This window comes from Paramacrobiotus metropolitanus, unplaced genomic scaffold (assembly GCF_019649055.1).
Source record: "Paramacrobiotus metropolitanus isolate TYO unplaced genomic scaffold, Prichtersi_v1.0 Parri_scaffold0000043, whole genome shotgun sequence".
In the NCBI taxonomy this organism is placed as follows: Eukaryota; Metazoa; Tardigrada; class Eutardigrada; order Parachela; family Macrobiotidae; genus Paramacrobiotus; species Paramacrobiotus metropolitanus.
Window position 1 is genome coordinate 1,048,371 of NW_026570263.1, and position 18,273 is coordinate 1,066,643.

The 18,273-nt window shown below is 48.3% G+C and overlaps 4 protein-coding genes across 5 annotated transcripts; 2 read left to right on the forward strand and 2 right to left on the reverse strand.

Moving 5' to 3' along the window:
- The first annotated feature begins 700 nt into the window (after positions 1–700).
- On the forward strand, positions 701–3,202 carry LOC129590898 (uncharacterized). The gene is made up of 3 exons (XM_055486340.1): positions 701–1,591; positions 1,879–1,983; positions 2,287–3,202. Exons 1-3 carry the CDS (start codon positions 932–934, stop codon positions 2,926–2,928), a joined length of 1,407 nt encoding a protein of 468 aa, XP_055342315.1. The 5' UTR covers positions 701–931; the 3' UTR covers positions 2,929–3,202.
- Positions 3,203–3,491: 289 nt separating this feature from the next.
- LOC129590897 (metastasis-associated protein MTA3-like) lies at positions 3,492–7,159 on the reverse strand. The gene is made up of 6 exons (XM_055486339.1): positions 6,749–7,159; positions 6,515–6,670; positions 6,380–6,447; positions 4,700–5,566; positions 4,447–4,644; positions 3,492–3,964 (listed from the first exon to the last, which is right to left on the reverse strand). The coding sequence occupies exons 1-6, from the start codon at positions 6,798–6,800 to the stop codon at positions 3,638–3,640; spliced, it is 1,668 nt and encodes a 555-aa protein (XP_055342314.1). The 5' UTR covers positions 6,801–7,159; the 3' UTR covers positions 3,492–3,637.
- A 6,297-nt stretch (positions 7,160–13,456) lies between these two features.
- Positions 13,457–14,217, forward strand: LOC129590928 (uncharacterized). Its single transcript, XM_055486375.1, has 3 exons — positions 13,457–13,646; positions 13,786–13,872; positions 13,993–14,217. The coding sequence occupies exons 1-3, from the start codon at positions 13,482–13,484 to the stop codon at positions 14,215–14,217; spliced, it is 477 nt and encodes a 158-aa protein (XP_055342350.1). The 5' UTR covers positions 13,457–13,481.
- Positions 14,218–14,653: 436 nt separating this feature from the next.
- On the reverse strand, positions 14,654–18,000 carry LOC129590950 (calbindin-32-like). 2 transcript variants are annotated; one of them, XM_055486411.1, is made up of 10 exons: positions 17,477–17,998; positions 17,288–17,364; positions 16,954–17,049; positions 16,692–16,778; positions 16,513–16,569; positions 16,208–16,300; positions 16,067–16,122; positions 15,951–15,996; positions 15,594–15,656; positions 14,672–15,533 (listed from the first exon to the last, which is right to left on the reverse strand). In XM_055486411.1, the coding sequence occupies exons 1-10, from the start codon at positions 17,676–17,678 to the stop codon at positions 15,237–15,239; spliced, it is 1,074 nt and encodes a 357-aa protein (XP_055342386.1). In that variant the 5' UTR covers positions 17,679–17,998; the 3' UTR covers positions 14,672–15,236. The 2 variants fall into 2 exon arrangements, with proteins under 2 accessions (XP_055342387.1, XP_055342386.1); XM_055486412.1 differs by lacking the exon at positions 16,208–16,300 and having other exon boundaries at positions 14,654–15,533; positions 17,477–18,000.
- Between the last annotated feature and the right edge of the window lie 273 nt (positions 18,001–18,273).

An 18,273-nucleotide genomic window follows, 5' to 3' on the forward strand; every position in this document is an offset into this window, starting at 1 on the left:
GCTTTCTTAGGTTTCTTTGGTTTTCTTAGGTTTCCTAGTTTTTCTTAGGTTTTCTTAGGTTTCTTAGTTTTCTTAGGTTTACTTAGGTTTCTTAGGTTTCTTAGGTTTCATGTTTGGCATGTTTTAGGTTTGCTAGGTTTTAGGATTTTTACGTTCTCAATTTTTTTAAATTCTATGCGTTTTTCCTTTTTTCTTAGATTGGGTAAATTTCATTGGCATGTATTTTTCTTACCAGGGTCATCACTTTAGTAACACAAGCCAGTTACCATGCATGAGTTTTACAACAAAAACATTTATTTAATACAGTACTGTTTTTGTTGTAAAACTCATGCAGTACAGTAACAAAATTAACATTAACATTACAGTAACAAAATTTCTCCGCTCCTTCCATCATGATTAGGAATTATCAGTATACCAGATTTCATGCCGAAAAGTCCGTATGCCGAAATGTCTATATGCCCGATGCCGAAATGTCCTTATGCCGAAATGTCTTATGCCGAAGTGTCCAATGCCGAAATGTCCCTATGCCGAAATGTCGGTACGCCAAAGTCACGATGTCAACGGCACAGAAGTCAGAACGGGCGGAGCAAAGACGTTGCGAACTCGCGCTCGTGGGCGGCTGGCCATAGATACACCCTTTCAACACGTTCAAACACGTTGCAGTCGATAAACATTTTCCATCAGTGATCAGTTAGTTTATTTTGCGCCATGGCCCATATTGATGACGGTTTTTGTTTACGGTATTTATTTTCTGATTTGTTCAGATCGTCGACAATGCAGTAATGTACTTAACTGAACTGCGTAATGTTTTTCTCTATACTTTACCTACCGTGTTGCTGTTGATGACATGATGTAATTGCTGAGTTTACTGTAAACTGCGCTCAAGTGACGTCAGGGTTGATAGAAGCGAATTGTGCTTCCAGCTGTTGTGATGTTCAAGAGGGATGTGTGGCGCTACGGCGCCGTGGACGTGCGCGACAGCAGCGGCCTGGTCCGTCACGGGTTAATCCGCGATCTGAGCCACCGCGGCCACTTCCTCGTCGACTTCGACTGCCCCCAGCAACACCGCGTCACCGTCCCCATCTCCCAGTGTCTGGCGTGGCGGCGGCGGCGCGGGGGCTGGGCGGTGGGGGCGCCCATGCTCACCCTCCTGCGCAGCGCCCCCGACCAGCCCTGGCAGTGGTTCCCCGCCACCATGCTGGCCTACAGCAGCAGCGACAACGGCTACGCCTTCGTGGAGGTGGACGTGGCCGAGGGCGACAAGCGCCAGGAGGTGGTCTGTCTGGATCGTGTCAAGCACGCGCCCCCGGGGGCCGACTGGGGCGAGCTGCGCCGCAAGGAGCAGCACGCCACGCACCGCGGATCGCCCTGTGTTAATCGCTACAGCGACAAGTTCCCCTTCGAGCCCGACCTCCGCTACTGGAAGTACCGGGTGTCCTTGCCTCTGGAGGCGGGTTTGCGGCAGCTAGCGGGACGGGGGGAGTTCAGGGAGTGGTGGGGGGATGCCACGCGGACGATCCTGCTGCGGGTGAAGAACGGCAGGCTGACGTATCTCTCCAGCACGAAGGGGGCCATGACGAAGGCCGACTGCGTAAGCGGCAATATGCTTGCGCGTTTTGACGCTCTCATGTGACGCTTGACTATTTTGACATCCTTGTTTTGATTCCGTTGGCAAGATTTTTGTTAGTTATCTTTATTTTGATACTGTCTGGCTGATCTGGTTTGGTCATTTCCGCAAAATTAATATGGTGTGCATGACATCGGCTGCGACCAGGACATGCGTTTTTTGTGCGTTTAATAATTCTGTTAATCCAGTTGGCGGTTGCTTTAAAATATTGCTGGATTTTCTGCAATGCAACTGATGTCGGGTTTTTATAGGCAGCATTTCTGCAGCGCATCGCACATTCCTTGACGCGGGTGGCCGACCAGGATGGCAGCAAGGGACTTTTCCGTCTCGCTTCCGGTCCGACTGAACACTCGAAGGTAGGCATTGCTATTCGGAATTTATTTGCTGTTTGGTTTATATTTCGTTCGACTGTACTTATCTGTTTTGAAATAAAATATAAAACGGAGAACAACATTTTTCCTTAGAAGATTTTAAATATAAAACTGAATAAAATATCTTGTTTTATATTTCCATTTTATTACTGTTTTGATTCTTATTTCAGCAGTGTATTTCCTGTTTTTAGTTTGAGTTTGATTGTTTTATTTTGTTTATTTTGATCGCTCATTCAGGGACTTTTCCCTGCTGTCCGTTAGAGATAATCGTAATGTGGAGATTTGTAGGCGGCGATGAGCGATAAGGAGGCCTTTGTGATGCCGTGGGAGAGTGTTCCCTACGAGCTGATCGTGGACATCTTCACCTGTCTGGACGTGGACGAGCGCATCGCCTGCCGTCTCGTGTGCGCCCACTGGAACGCCGTCATCGAGGAACTGCCCACGAGCACCGTCTGCATCTGCCCGGCCAAGCACCGCGAGGAAAAGTTGGCCCTGGCCCTGCACCGGACCGTCGGCGCCGACACCAAGATCCTGGTGATCACGCGCGCGCACCACGACAACGAAGTGCAGGACTGCTTCCTCCACACCGTCATCAGCTTGTTGGCCGTCAAGGGCATCAGTGTCCCGCTGATCGTGCTGGCGCAGACGACGCTGATGGTCAGCAATCTGTGGCGCGATCCCGGCTGGCTGAAGGCGCCGCTGAACTGGTCCAGTGTGTGTCGGCGTTTTATTATGTTGAGCGTGGAGGTGCGGGTGGTGCGTCGGTGGGGCAGCGTCGAGGACAGACGCCGGCAGATGCTGGGGTTGATGCAGACGCATTACGGGCTGGAGAAGTACGAGTGGCAGCTACGGGAACCCGATAGTCTCCTCGTTCTGCGGGTTAAGAAGAGCGATCTAGTAAGCAGTAATATACAATCAAATGTCTGCTGAGCATTTATATTATACGATTTTTCCTTAACGGGGGTCGTCGGTGCAGTATTTTTCTGAGAATCTCCTCATAATTTATTTATAATGCGAAAATATCGCTGGTAGTTTCTGGCTTCGTCGCTGTTGTTAAAGAGTATTGATTTTTGTTTCGTGTTAATGGATTATTTATGCCGCTATCATATTTACATCAAGAGATTTTTACTTTCATTTTCTTTCCAAATTGAGTAGATTTATTTATTTAGCTGCCACTTCTCGTAGAAAAACAACAATCATCGCTAATGAAGGTATTCTCGCATTTGTTGGGAAAAACCACACCAAACCCGATTTGTCAACGAGAACAAAAACATCTGAAACGCGCAACCACAGACGCAGGATGCAAGCAAGCTCGCGACATAATATATTAGATTTAGCTAAAAAATGTTAAGAAACTAAAGTACAGAACGTGGTAAAAAACGGAACATGCTGAAGTAACTGAGGCATAGAAAAAGGAAAGGAATTCACGGCGCGCTGGCGTCCCTGAGCGCGCGCACTTTGGAGATCACTGCTTCCAGCGGCGTCCGGCGCTTCCGCTGCCGGCGCTGGTAGTAGTCGACGAGCATTCCGGGACAGGCGCGGTACCAGGCCTCGACGGCGTGCACGTCCTGCACGGCCATCTGCGGGTAGAGCGCCACGCGGCGCGGCTCGTACAGCGCCTCGCTGGCCACGCGCCGCATCACGACCCACTCGCGGCCCGACGCGAACAGGAACTCCTGCTCCTCCAGCAGGTCCTCCTCTTCCAAGGGGTCGGCCGCCTGCGAGCCCGGCGGCGACAGGACGTCCAGCGTGCTGCGGTGGGCCAGGAGGTGCTGCTTGGAGTGCGACTTGACGGGCGAGTGCGGCGTCGGCCGCTCCGGGGGGGCGGCGGCGTGCGGGGGCCGTTTCCAGGGCCGCTGCAGGCAGGCGTAGCGCTTCCAGTGGCGCCAGCAGGAGGAGCAGAGGGGGCGCACTTGGCGCCGGTTGATGGACAGCCCCACCCATGCGTACCACTGTTTTGACGGCCCTACGCGATACAAAATCAAATCAGCATACACTTTTGAGTTTCTGTACTCTCAAACGTATCTATACTTTATGTATATTTCTGAATTATTTCACAAATGCATTACATTTTCTGAGCAATTTTTCACCATGATCCATTATTTTTTACTAGTATATTTCATTCCATTGGTAGTCTGAATTTATTTCTTAATTAACGGTTGACGTTGTTACAGTACATTCACCAATTTATACCGATCTATTTGATGGGCAATTTATTTAAAGTACGAGTACAAAACATATAATCCTTTCATTTTCGCTTTATAGGAATTAGGAAGCATTATTTCACTCACCTTGTTGTTCATTTTTATTTATTTGATGATTTTATTTCACCGATTTATTGATTCATTTTATTTATAACTCATCATTTATTTTAAAGCGGTATTTAATTTTACGCATTTATTTCGCTGTTGACAGTAATCTTGGTTTAACTGTTGACTATCTACTGACCCAAGCAGCCGTAGCACAACTGCGCCTCGGAGACGTTCTTGAGCAGACAGGATTTGGACTGCAGATGCGGCACGTGGACGGAGGTGATGTGCTTCTTCTGCCGGCGGTCGCCTTCATCATGCGGTACTCCTTGTACAGATCCGTCCCCTTGTACAGGTAGTAGAAGCCCACGATGTCGGCGTACTTCCGCCAGGGCAGCTGCAAAACACAGCTGTCACGAGAAGCAGACAGTCAGAGCAATCCACAACCTTACCCAGTCTTGGTGGATCATTTTGAGGCTGCGGCCGGTGCGTTCCAGGCCCAGCTGGAAGAACTGCATGTCGCTCTCGTCGAACGTCTCCAGCAGCGAGCGCCGACTGACCAACCGCCGTCCGTTGCCCACCAACGCCGCCACCGCCTTCTTCAGGTCGTACCCGTTCTGGTGGAGGATGTCGGCGGCCAGCGTGTGCATGCAGTCGCGCCCGGCCAGCTGCGCCGTCACGTGCGGCAGCTCGTTGACGCCGTGATCGCTCTTGACGCGCGCCATCAACCCCACGGCCACCGTCACCGCGACGAAGGTCTCCACCGTGTCCTCCGGCAACCGCCCCGGCGTCCACAGCAGCGTGGCGTGGTCGGGCGCCGTGTCCGGCGGGGGATGCGGCCGGCAGGGCGGGATGACGGCCTGGAAGGTGGCCTTGCTGTCGAAGTGGATGCGCTTCTCGCGGTCGACCAGCAACTGCCCGGGCCGGTCGCCGTCCGGCAGGAACCAGACGCGCTCGCAGAAGAAGGTGTCGTCGCGCTGTGTGTACTCCGTCTTGGAGAGGCCGGGGGAGTGGTGCAGGACGCGGCATTTGCCGCGGATGAGGGCCGTGGGGAGGGTCTCCACGATGGGCCCGCCGGCGTCGTGCGTGAGGAAGAGCTCGCGGCTGGCCACGCGGTGCTCGCTCAACTCCCGCGGGGAGTACTCGGACAGGCGCTGCCGGCGCAGTCGGAGGCTCACCGGCCCGTCGACGCCGCTGCCGGCCGGCTCGTCCAGCTCCTCTTCGCCGTCCACGTAGCCGCAGAGGTGGCGCTGCGCCGCAACGGGCAGGTCGCACTTGCGGCTGTACACGAACACCTTCACGTCGATCCGGTTGTCGTCCTGTTCAACACCACTATTAAGAACTACCTCACACCTCACCAATCATCATCAAAGAATACCAGCAATTCCGTAAGACACAATGCACAAAGCCATTTAATAACAAGACCAAAGTCAGAAAATTTCTAATACCATTAATAAAGAAGCCATAAATAGTAAATACATGCATTAAGAAATTCATCAATAAACAATAAATAACATTTAAGAAAGCAACTGTCATGCAATCTATTTAAACCTTTATGAGCGCTTTAATAAACGAAATTTTTTTAAAATTAAAAGCGCAATATTAATAAAAAAATCAATAATTGATACATAACCTCTCGAAAACACTATTTTAATGATACAGTTCGCAATATTTAAGCCAAAACTAACAGAAACGGTTCCAGTATCCGCGAAATACAATCCCAAAACGCGTAACGATCCTACGCGCTGCTGAGATAAAATGGAAAGTCAAGACAAATAACGCAAATAATTCCGAAGAAAATAAAAAATCCCGTAACGGTAATACTCAGCAAGAAATGATCAGTAACTCTGAAGCCAAAATCCATACAAATTCCGTAGGAAAAACAATACTCGTAGCGATAGCAGTTCAAAAAATTGCACAATTAACTGAGAAACGCAAGAAATGAAATGGGTAGCGATTAAAACTGCAGTAAGACAGAGAAGAAATGATCAAATGCCAAAAGGGAAGGAAAAGCAACGCACGTAAGTTCAGTGTGTGGTAAAATATGTCGCCTATCGTGTCTGGTGAGTGGTGATAATGTTATACAGGAATGATATCGATGCGAATGCTGCAGAGAGCAGACTTGCACTTACCCTGACGAGCTCCTCCAGACGGCGGACCTGGTAGGGTCCCGAGGCGGACGTCTCGAAGTAGCAGTGATCTACACAGTGAAGACACGCAGTGACTGACAAGTACGAGTGTTGACGGAACGGCATCCTTCGTCTTACCGCCGACGGCGTAGCGCTCCTGCGGGGGAATGTTCACGTTGCTCAAGTGGCTCGTGTTGTTGTTGGGGGGTCCGTGATCTGTGCCTGAGCAGCGCGTAGGAGGGACGCTGCTCGCGGCGACGACGGACGCCAGCGACGGACAGGCCTCTGGCTCCACTACGAAGAAGCGGATAGATGAATATGTGTGCCAGCTGAAGCACCTCTGACAGGCGTCACAGGCCCCCTGCGACTTACTGTCAGTGTCAGCGTCCTCCGCCGATGCACCTGCAGATGCAGCGGCCTCCATCCCGGCCAATCATGCAGCCCAGCCCGCTCCCAGAGTAGCGCATCCACACCCCGATCACCGCAAATAAAACCGCATCACCTACGTGCCCCAGTGAGGACGCTCTGCATGGCGCTGAAGCGTGCACGTGCTGTGAAGAACAGACCCACTCACAGTCACTCACTCCAAGCCTCGATGCTGCCACAACAACACCTCGCGGTCAACAAATAGATCGCGCCTTCACCATTCTAGTCTCGGCTCCGTCAGACTATTACACCACGGATAAGTAAAAGTATACAACAGAACCAACTCCAAATTTACGTAGCTTATCGCGGGTGAGCTGTAAAAACGTTCGTCGTTGTCACGTTGTCGTTGTGCTTGCAAACTTGCGAGTGGGTGAACACACTTAACACAGCCACAGGAAACATTTGATTTCGAGCTGGCTTGCAATTTTCAATGCAGCTGCTGCACCGAGGTGGTTGCTCTCATCGCGCGGCACTGGTCAGTGCCACTTCGCAGTTTCACACGTTTAATGGTTTCTGATAAACTTTTATTCTAATGGTTTGCCGAATCTGGACAGGCTAACCCCAGCCAACAGTGAATACAGTGTTCCTAAAAATAAATCATTTTCTGTATAATAAATTTTGGTCTTTTGAAATATGTGGAGGATTACAGTCTTAGCGAGGTTTCCTTAAATGTCTATCCTGTAATTAATGTGCCTTGCAGTTGCTTTCACTGTCTTCGGTCCGGCATCGAATCATGCACGTTCTTTATCTTACAGAGCAAAATAATGATTTACTAACACAAGACACACACGGTTGAGCTAGGTATGTACCTAATACTCATAACGGTCCTCATACTCATAATCCTACTCCTAATTCTGAATTAATATTCATACTCATAATGGCTCTCATAATCATAATCATACTTTGGTCCTACCGGTCATCATATTAAATATGATGACCGGTAGATTGGTAATGATTGAGGTATGAGTTATGATTGTGAACAAAAATTTTTTGTTCACAATCATAACTCATACCTCAATCATTACTCATACTGTACTAGCGTGTCAAAAATGGAATATTTAATTAAGACCGCGTATACTCAACCGTCCACTACCGTCCATTTTTTAAATTGGTGCTAATGATACAAATAACTGAAATGTAAATGGGCGCACTACATAGATTCCACCAAACAATTCCCCGTTCACCACTATTCATGTCCACAAAGCTAAATTTTGACAAAACCAGCGTGTACAGCAATGGAACGCTACATCGGCCAAGAAGCTGGTCAAAAAGTCGGAAAGAAGATTGAGTTCCAAACCGGCGAGATTCGAAGCAATAAGTTTTCAAGGCAGAATATTTCTTTTGCAGTTCAAAGAGGTATTGCCGCTTCTGTTATCGGTATGGTACAAAATGTTATTTTCTTTGTTCGAGATTCTTGATATTGTTATCGCGTTTTTTATAGTAATAAAATAAAACATACACACAAAAAATGGAACAGTAATAACGCAGTTAGTTTGATCGTTGTTAGTCACGGCAACAGCAGATATTAAAACAAAGATTTATTATTTTGCGAAGCACACTTAACAGGGGCTGCTACTATTAATACAGTAATATGGTAGTTATTAAACAGTATAATGCGTTTGCGAATAATATTAACTGTATGCGCAGGGGCGCACTGGTATGATTACAAACAAAAATATGATGACCGGTAGGACCAAAGTATGATTATGATTATGAGAGCCATTATGAGTGTGACTTCCGAATTAGGAGTAGGATTATGAGTATGAGGACCGTTATGAGTACTAGGTACATACCTAGCCCACGATTGAGGAGAAGAGAATCGGGAATTTGGACACCTACAATGTGCTGTAACTTGGTATGCTACGTAGCATTACGTACAACAACGTATTAGCGCATTAACTCATTAGCGATACTTCTGTAGATAACTACAGTCTACAGTACAGTATATTTATATAAGTGCAAAGTCTCCTAACTGTTGCCCTTTAATTCTTACGCTCCTTTCTCAAGACATTCAAGAGTTTTCTATAAAACTGCAGATTATTGATTACATAGCCTCGCTATGTAGATGGCCTGATCTCTTGTAGTTATAATAACTTGAAACAAATGTTCAGAAAACGTAGAACGACTACTTACAGTACTTTAAATTAAACTGTTAAGAAACTGCATCGTATCCGGCCAAAGGATTGCCTTCTCAAAACTGTGAATACCATACGAGTACCGCAGCAGCATACAGCAATCAACTGATAATTATGCAGTACGGCATGTACTGCCTGCGACTCTGCATGATGTAGAGCAGTGCAGTACATAAATAAACAGGATTATTACACTAATAGTGGTACCAACCAAGAGAACGGCTTATCAGGCGCCTCTGTATTTAAATTATGACTTGTATAATATCAGACTGCGATACGTACTCCATGGCCGCATACAGCTGTAAGAACTTGAGGGTATTTACAGAATACGTTCAAGTACATGTAGTAGCAAGCGGAAGCGGACGGTAGTTTTAAAGGCTTTAAAATTGCACCCTGTTAAGTGGTACTTGCTGTGCCTGCTTAACACGCGCACGAGTCAGCGGCATATCTGATCTGCACGCTTCGTGGCTGTGTTTTGGTATTAGACTTGTGTTTCCCTGTCTGTAACAGCAGTTTCACAGCCAGCTCTTCTCCCATTCAACCGCAAGTTCTTCCCAACCAGAAATCTGTGCCGGACTGCATAGTGCATACTCAGCAGAGCGTCGATTGATTTATGTAGCCAATATTAGTAGCTGGACACTGGCAGTCATTGCGCCCTGCTGTCTGTGCCTGGGGGCTGAATCGAGGATGGTCTGATCGTGGCCAGTATCTGTAGTTTTGTCATTTGTTGCTATCGTTGTGCAAACCTCCACGATTCCTTTGCACAGTGTTGTCGTCGAGCGCAACAAGTGCCGAACCTCTGGGAATCACTGTACTGCTGAAGACATGGCCAGTAACATTACGCCGCCCACCCGCAAGACGCTGCGGCCCTTCTGGGAGCGCGCCGAGGAAGACCAGACGTCCCTGTAAGTTGCCACTTCGCGCTTGAAACGGCCATGTAGAAGATGAAGATTGTGTAGGGTGTAACCGGCACCAGGTTCCTCACCTTGATGCAGTACGATGTATCGAAAGTTAAATAAGATGTCGATTAAGGAATAATTTATAATTCTGTCATTACAGAATATAACAGGTAACAGATCTTCACGGCGCGTTTATTTATTGGTCAATGGTCACAGAATTATTTAACTACGTTAAATCCGAATCTTTCGAAAAATAAAAATTACTAATATACAGGAATCGAAATTATCGAATACCTTTAAAAGAGGCATTAGTAGAAATACTTTCTCTAATTTTCCCTAATCCGGTATTGTACCCATTATTTAAGGCAAGTCATTTGAAAAAAAGCTGCCGAATTGTCTGAATGCAGTTTGTGGCCCAGGTTGAATCAAGTGCGACGTCGGGAAGGCGTCATCACGATGGCCCTGGTCATTTCCGCCTTCCTCATCAGCCTCATCTTCTGCGTGGCCTTCTTCACCGTGGAGAAGATGGAGGAGGCCGCCGCCCACACGCCGGTCGACGCCGCCGGGACGCGTGATGCCGCCGCTCACGGCAGTCCGCTCAATCAGACGCTGCATTAGTTATCATTACGCATTTACGCATTACGAACAGGATGTGATTTTCACCCAATCTCCGCATAAATTTAGCGGCCGGCCGACCGGAAAAGTTTATTAAAAACAACGCCAAGTCTTGTAGAAACTGCTGTGCCTTTTATTCTGATCGCTCCAAACCTGCTCTAGTCCTTTTCTCCTGGATGTTCCCACCGTCGCTTTTGTCGTTCACTTGTCTGCAGTCTGATTAGTGACTGCTCGAGTAATTCCCCACAAAAGGAATTTGATTAAAAAATTCTTACAGACACTATGCAATGGTGTAATAAGCCTTTTTCAGAGGTGATTTATAAGTAATTTTTGTACTGCCTTCAGTGTTACTGTGCCGCAGAATTTGTGTACGCTATGGATAATTTGTGCTCAACCGGCGTGTTTGCCTTTTGAATCACCGGCAAATTTATTCAACGTTTTGATTCATACTAATGTGTGGCGGATTATTACATACCGAGTATGTGTAGTTGGCTTTTTACATCGTGAGTACAGTCGGCATCGTCGTACAATATGAATACTTCTATCTATGTATGAGCAAGTCCAAATTAACCATCTATCCCAGTTTGCGCGACATTTGGCGACAGTACCCAACATCCGTTGTGCAATGTGCACTTCCTCACGTGCACCAAGTCCCCAAACTTAAACGCTGAAACAAAAGAAAGAAGATCGGGATTTGTCGTTGATAGGGAAAAACTTTGTAGTGTTTGGTACACGCATGCGCGAATTGCTCCCGAGTTGTGCCGATGTCGGTCCGACTTTAACATACGGCAAATGTATCAAAATAATACAACCGACTTGTACATGCTGCAAATTACAGTTCCTGTGCTGTCACTCGTAATCCATATTTTTATCCAGCAGCAGCCAGTACAAGCAGGATTAGTCGTACTCTATATGCAGCTGCACTGTTGAACATTAAGTATCTGTGTAATGTGTTTACAGTAAACAGCTGAATAATTCATAATTAAACACTGACACAAACACAACCAAAGTGATTATTCGTAAATCGTATCCGAGAAGCCAGGAACATTGGCCTGCTAGGGACATCCGAAGCAGCAGCAGCGGTTGTGATGTTGTTTAGAATTCGGATCCGCGCGAACAGTATCTGGTCGTGCGTGCTGTTCAACAACGGCGTCACCACGAGCCCGAAGTGCAGTCTAAATCGGCAGCGGTGAGCGCAGTCCATCCAGATTCGAATTCAGCATCCAAGCTGGCTGCTTAACTCTTCCGGTGCCCTTTGTGAGGACCGGCATCCGCTGCCAGTCTACCGGCCGGCCGTCGTCGATGTGGCTGCGGCCATTCCGTTTCCCCGTCTTCGCTACGAGAACGAGAATAGAGAAGAATGGAGAAATTACCCTTTTCGTTTACTAACAATTCCTGTAAAAGCGCAACGTAATTCGGCTGTAGCTTTTGCTTCGGCCATCGCTTATTGACCTTCACCATCCTTGTGTAAAATCGGCCAATATCGCATTTTTGACTTGAATTATCTTGAGTGTCCTAAACTCCTAACGAAGTCGGTTTAACAATAATCAGCTCTGTTGAACGCTTGATTGATCACAACCGAAGGCGGGTGTTTCCGCTGCTGTCTTCCATCATGCATGCTGCGTTTGGTATCGAATTTATAATTGGAGCACTTTATGCGCGCACAGAGCTGAAGATGTTGATGGTTTTTCACTTTTAAACGGAAATCGTTTTGAAGTAGGAAATACCGTTTTGATGGCAATTGTCAAATAAATAATTATTTTTTTGTATAAGATATGGAAATATTGCTGCTCTAGATAATTACGTCAGTTTACGTGTATGCGTGGATGCAGTGTATAGAATGGATGCATTGTAGATACTCTTATGTATTCCCATACGCAGTGCAATCAGGAGGCGGTTTCCGGTTTCATCGCTGGCAAAAGCCATCCGCACTGACTATTTCACGCATGCGCTTGCAGCCTGGCAGGTGTTGGAACTGCAGCACAGATACCGAGTAGAGTCGCCGAGTACGGTACGGGCAGTTATTACGCTACGAGGTGTTGTTGTGTCTGATGCTGATCCGAGCAGTAAAGAAGGGGAAAGGAATAGGATTAGCGATACAGTCGCCGTATTCCAGTGCTGCACCGCATCGAACTGCCGGTACGCCGGGTACGGTGTGAAACGTGAGCGTCGACTGTGGCGTCTATGGGTGAGGTCAGCGTTTGACCTCTGCACATACATGGCGATAGTGCGGTACAAATGTATCCAGTACTATAGAGGAGTGATGCGGCAGCATCCTGCGGTACGTTTACTCAGCCGGCACCGGCTGATCATGACGAGCGACGCGTGTGTGCGCTGTTTACCCACTCCGGGTTGGGCCATTGGCTCCCTTATCCTTAGCCTTACCCTTACCCTTACCCTAGCGGCAATCATTAACGGGTCAAATGTACAGCAGCTGATTCCCGCCACACCACAATCACCTACCGTGTACGGGACATGCTCGCGTGGTGACTACGCACGGCCCACGTGCTGCTGTCACCGGCGCCAACCGGATGACGTCCGTGCCACGCATGCGGCATCCGCGTATCCCAGCTGCACTTTCCTTCATGTCATCCTTGTCATACGGCACTGTACGCCGACCTCTTGGTTTCCGTAAAGGTTTTCCCCGTACTCGCGCCCTTTCCTCGCGCTGCCGGCGCTGTACGAACTGCGAACTGTACACACCACGGCCATATCGTGTTGCCAGTGCAGATATGTAATCCTATATTGCGGATGCATGCGCATCGCCGCATGGTAGTGCGTGACCTTTCCGGCATGCAGTGCTACAGGCGCATCTATAAAAAGTCTGTGTTCACTTGAGTGGCTTTTTTCGTCTCTGGGTTGCATCGGCTTACCGTTGGGTTGTTTTGCACTTGCACGGAGACACAACAGAGTTAAATCAGCGCAGTTCGTTGCAGGATATTATGGTAATGTGGATACTTCCGATAATGTAACATCCCTGTACTCGTCTATAAGTGTATTTTCCGGCTCATCTGCGCAACGGATACACTGTTGATGGGCCTGTTGATGGAGCAATTAGTGCTGTGCCTGTCCATGAGCGTTGCGGTGTACCTGCTGGTGGGAAGTGTGCCGGCGGTCAACGCTAGCAGCAGTCGCGATCGTTCCGGACTGGCAGCCAAGCTAGTATGCCCGCCCGGCTCGGTGGAGAGCGAGAACGAGGTAATACCTAACCTAGTTTAAAATTCGTTTGTACAGCATAGCATAAGCTTTCCAGGCAACCGAACGTCCTTCCTTTTGGCTGACTGACTGGCAGCAGCTGCACGCTACATAGTCTAATGAATATACGATATTATTTCAGCCACCGCTGGAAGGTCCTGGGAGAGCGGCTGGCCAGCTGACTGGCAGCCGCAACAACCACACGGAGTGCTACGTACAGGTCAAGGTGGTAAGCTGGGTCAATTGAAATCTCAGTCTTCTCTCGGGTTAAAAGCCAAGCACTCTAAACAGGCGTAGCATGCCTTTGAACAATATCCAAATTAAAAGTGAACTGCACGTGTATTTACAGGGCTGCTATATGGCGGGCCGGTGCCTGTCGCGGAAGGGCATCCAGGGCATGCCGGGTCTGTGCCAGACGCTGGACCGCAAGTACGTCGGCCTGCACGCCTCCGCCTGCTCCTCGGCCGCCCGCGGCCGCCTGCACCAACGCGCCGGGCCCCACACCACTCCCCTGCTTCCCAGTGTTCCCACTCCTCCCGCTGATCATCAGTCCTTCCCGCTGCCCTCCGCTTGACTGCCGGAATGCGTCTCCTACAGAACATGTACGCAACATCCCAGCCAGTCTTCTAAAGCCCATTTTGCTTACCCTTTAACGAGTTATTCTTCGCACCAAGCAGCAGATGGCGCCGGAACGCATTACGGCGACGGCTGATGCAATACCAATACGGGAAATGGCGGAAATGACAGTGTACAGTCCGGTTTAGGGTTTTAATTAAGCTCACTACGCTGTATACATATTATTACATAATGACCTATCCGAGCAGGAATGCAGATACAGTATAAGCTGTGCTGTTTCTGTGATAAAGACTTTGATTATCGCCTTATATGTAAGTATAAGCACCTTCATCCATAATTCGCCCTTATTTTATGTACATTATGATAGCAGGCAGCAGCAGTGGACGAGTGAGCAGATACGTCAGCCGCGTTATTGTATTTGCACCGCTATTAATGCAGGCGGCATACTTTGACAGGAAATAAAAAGTTATCCTGGTCACGCGTTCACATCGACATTGTGTTATAGTATACACAGATCTAGACACAGTCACACAGGTACATAGTAACATTATACATCAAAGGAATTTATTTTTTTATTATAATTTTTCCAACTGTACGAATATGGGAGAGAACGTTATTCTAGAAAAGTACAACAACCGAAGCGGCGCGGCAAATTAGATCTGGCCGGACGCGTGAGTGCCTCAAGGGCTTGTCTGCTCATGAAGAACTAAACTAAAAGACTTGGACTACCGTGTGCCGTATGCGATATACGCTAATCAGAAGAACAATCGAACGAGTATGTACCTATTTAACCAGACTTCATCAGCATGCTGTGTAATATTTCAGCATCAGCATGCTTCATCAGTATTTTGACCATTAACGAGACTGTTAATTAATAACAGCCAGAACACAGCTGCAACGAACGCTGTAGCCTGTAGGCAAGTATATTGCTGTACATGTTTTGCTGCACGAGCACTTCCGGTAGGGGACGGGACACGCCGTGGTTGCAGGTGCTTAGACAGAATTGAGCGCATGTGGCTAGTCGGTGTTGGAGGGCCGTTGCGAGCGGGCGGGTCGGAGGTGGGGCGTCGTGGGGGAGGTCTTCTTGTTCTTGCTGGCGGCGTGGGGCCGTCGACACCGCGCCAGCATGGTGATGATGGTGTGCAGCTCCTGCTTGTCCAGCTGGCCGTCCTCGTTGGCGTCCGTCAGCTCCAGCAGCGTCCGCTTCAGCGCGTACACGTCGTCGGCGGTGTAGCTCTGATCGGGATTGGTCAGCGCCAGCACCTCGTGCGACAGCCGCGTGATCTCCTCTCCGTCCAGCGTCCCCGTCTTATTCTAACCAGCCAGCACTTGTACGACAGACCATCATCTTCGTGCATATAAAGGATACTGTACCTTGTCGAAGCGGTCAATGAGATACTCCACATCTTCCTCCGTCAGCCGCTCCAGCCGAATGGTCTGCGTACACAGAAAACGGCCTTATATTATTTGTAACAGCGTAACAGCCAGTTGGTTTGCCTGCTTACAGATATATACAGCTCTGCATCAGCGGAGGGTGTACGGTAAAATTTATTATATAGTAATTAAAGTAATACACATATTTTACTTTATATATATATTACAGATATGGTTATATTACTTCATATAATATATAAACGTACGCGGCACATATATTAACATATATAGGAATATACACAATACATGCAGTAATACTGTATACAGTCATATAAAATATAGTAGATATAGCGGCACCTTGTCAATGAGGATCTGGACGAAATTCTCTTCGCGTGGAAGTAGCCTGTCATGGAGAGCAAGAGGCATGCATGGCCATTCAGTATGCGGCATGTGTGCAGTAAGGGCATGCGTACTTGGTCAGTTCCGAGAGGGAGAGCCGGCCGTCCTGGTCGCAGTCGTAGATGGCCATCTACAACGGAAGGGGCGCTGGTTAGCCGTTACAACTTCGTAATTGGCCTTTTGGGCAGCCATGTATGAGGCATCTGTATCTGTACAATGGTCTTGGCGTAGTTGTCCAGCTGGCTGTCGTCCAGGGGGAACTGCTCCCGGCTGGACCGGCCGTTGTTGGCGATGTCGCGGAGGAAGCGCTAGGATCCCAGGGAAGACACTGTTACTGATATTACTTGCATGTACTGCATACTTTGGGCAAGCAGGAAATAAGCCTATTGAGCTGGGCGTTGGTTAGCCGCTGCGCCGGTTTGCCGTTAACTTTCCTCGAGACAGTGCCCATAATTATATTCTCCCACCACGTTTACTGTAATATTAATATATGTAGTTAATGAAATGGTAGATTGCTCACCTTGAGCTCATGAGACTCGATGTAGCCGCTGTTATCCTCGTCATACTTGTGCCAAATCTGCGGGAATGAAAGCGAATTCCAAGCCGGAAAAAGTGTTTTACTGATGCTCTTTCGATCCCCAGCACGAGGTGTTCCGAAGGCGTTCTGACTGATTTGTGTAATTATGAATACATACATACCTTCATGTAGTCGACGCCGCGAGTGGGGCCGCAGTCCAGCCGGAAGGCCAGGTACACCGACTCCTCCACCGGCAGCAGACTGACCAGCTGACACAACAAGAGACAGTATTAATATAATTCCCATCAGTCCATCGCTAACTTACGTGCGTAAATATAGTATGCACTAAGCAGTAGTCGGCGAATCATTCATGGACGGTCATTCCACGCTGAACCGGTTCGGATCAGCTGATGCAAGCGGGAAAAACAACAATTAATAACGTACTTCGCTGGCAGAGATCTTCTCGTCATGATTAGCGTCAAATTCCTCCATGAAATTCTTCTTGAACTCTTCCACTTCGGTTTTGGTTACCACTTCGTCCTGCTTGCAGAAAATTTCTTACAGAGTATTTAATCATTATGTAATCGACATTCTTAATTTTTATAATTATGCAGTGTGCCAGTGTGTACAATACAGGATGCTCATGAGCATTGCGCGGGAAATTAAACATGTTAATATAATAATTTAGAATAATAGAAATCGGTTATATATAGTTGTACTAAAATGTATACTGGTACAAATGGAGTTAATTAGCTGTAGATGCAAAACAGCCACGTACCCCGGTCCCGGAGCAGATGGAAGTGAGGAAATCCCCGAGGAAGGCGTCGATCTCTTTGCCCTCCAGGAAACCGCTGCCTACGGGCGCATGCGCACAACTTGGCAGATTAGTGCTACGTAACATTCAGCTGCGCAATGTCCACTGAGGGATGCCCAGTTAGGGAATCTACGGAGACTGAACTGAACTCACGGTCAGTGTCGTAGTGGCGCCAGATCTCCTGGAATTTGTAGCCGCTGAGGGGCACCACGCGGCCGCTCTTGCCCATGAGTTTGGCGTCGATGAAGTTGCGCGTCTGGCTGAGGGAGGTGCTGTGGCGCCGTCGCAGACACACGTTGGGCGCCACCGACAGCGTGCTGGCCAGCCCCGCTCCCGCTCCCGGCCGGCTTGCCATCCCGTCTGGATCCTGACGCGTCTTAAGACAATTCCCTTGGCAGTGCACGTCAGTCGTATTTAAAGAACGCTGGTCGCCAATAAGGAACTACTGGAAAAACGTGCACCAAACGTGCGGAACGCAAAAAAAAACGCGTTAGACGGCTACAGTAGATGCTAAAATTATCAATGCAGGAGACAACTGAATGCTGTTCCGCCTACAGATACCAATGCCCCGCAGGCCATAACCACTGAATTTTGTCGTTTTTATTAATATTACTTCAGATATGCGACGATGTAAGGAAATGGAAAGCTGCCCTGTATACGTGAAAAGTTGGAAGATGGAGCGAAATTACGTGCCGGTATACGGCGTTTCCTACGCTTTCGCGCATGCTTGTTTGCTTGTGTGCTTGCACCGGGGCCAGCAACGTGACATGTGCAGCACACTATACTGTACAGCATTTGCGGGGACAATGCGTGTTCGTGGAAAGTGATCTGTTCTTTGTGGTGCGCCGTGAATAATGCTTTAGTACTTGGTTGCAGCTGTGGCTCACCCCGGGCGACGCGAAGCACATGCCGGAAACTGGCAGACCGGCAAACGGTACTTACGGTAGTGT

Bases quoted from the DNA above. Each gene is read 5' to 3' on its own strand.
- LOC129590898 (XM_055486340.1), top strand. From the start codon at position 932: ATGTTCAAGAGGGATGTGTGGCGCTACGGCGCCGTGGACGTGCGCGAC. The intron at 1,592-1,878 runs GTAAGCGGCAAT...GGGTTTTTATAG, and splicing joins CCATGACGAAGGCCGACTGC to GCAGCATTTCTGCAGCGCAT. The intron at 1,984-2,286 runs GTAGGCATTGCT...GGAGATTTGTAG, and splicing joins GTCCGACTGAACACTCGAAG to GCGGCGATGAGCGATAAGGA.
- LOC129590897 (XM_055486339.1), bottom strand. From the start codon at position 6,800: ATGGAGGCCGCTGCATCTGCAGGTGCATCGGCGGAGGACGCTGACACT. The intron at 6,448-6,514 runs GTAAGACGAAGG...TTCACTGTGTAG, and splicing joins GGAGCGCTACGCCGTCGGCG to ATCACTGCTACTTCGAGACG. The intron at 4,645-4,699 runs GTAAGGTTGTGG...TGTGTTTTGCAG, and splicing joins AAATGATCCACCAAGACTGG to CTGCCCTGGCGGAAGTACGC.
- LOC129590928 (XM_055486375.1), top strand. From the start codon at position 13,482: ATGGGCCTGTTGATGGAGCAATTAGTGCTGTGCCTGTCCATGAGCGTT. The intron at 13,647-13,785 runs GTAATACCTAAC...ATATTATTTCAG, and splicing joins CGGTGGAGAGCGAGAACGAG to CCACCGCTGGAAGGTCCTGG. The intron at 13,873-13,992 runs GTAAGCTGGGTC...GTGTATTTACAG, and splicing joins GCTACGTACAGGTCAAGGTG to GGCTGCTATATGGCGGGCCG.
- LOC129590950 (XM_055486411.1), bottom strand. From the start codon at position 17,678: ATGGCAAGCCGGCCGGGAGCGGGAGCGGGGCTGGCCAGCACGCTGTCG. The intron at 16,779-16,953 runs GTACGTTATTAA...TTGTTGTGTCAG, and splicing joins AGAAGATCTCTGCCAGCGAA to CTGGTCAGTCTGCTGCCGGT. The intron at 15,534-15,593 runs GTACAGTATCCT...CTGGCTGGTTAG, and splicing joins TCATTGACCGCTTCGACAAG to AATAAGACGGGGACGCTGGA.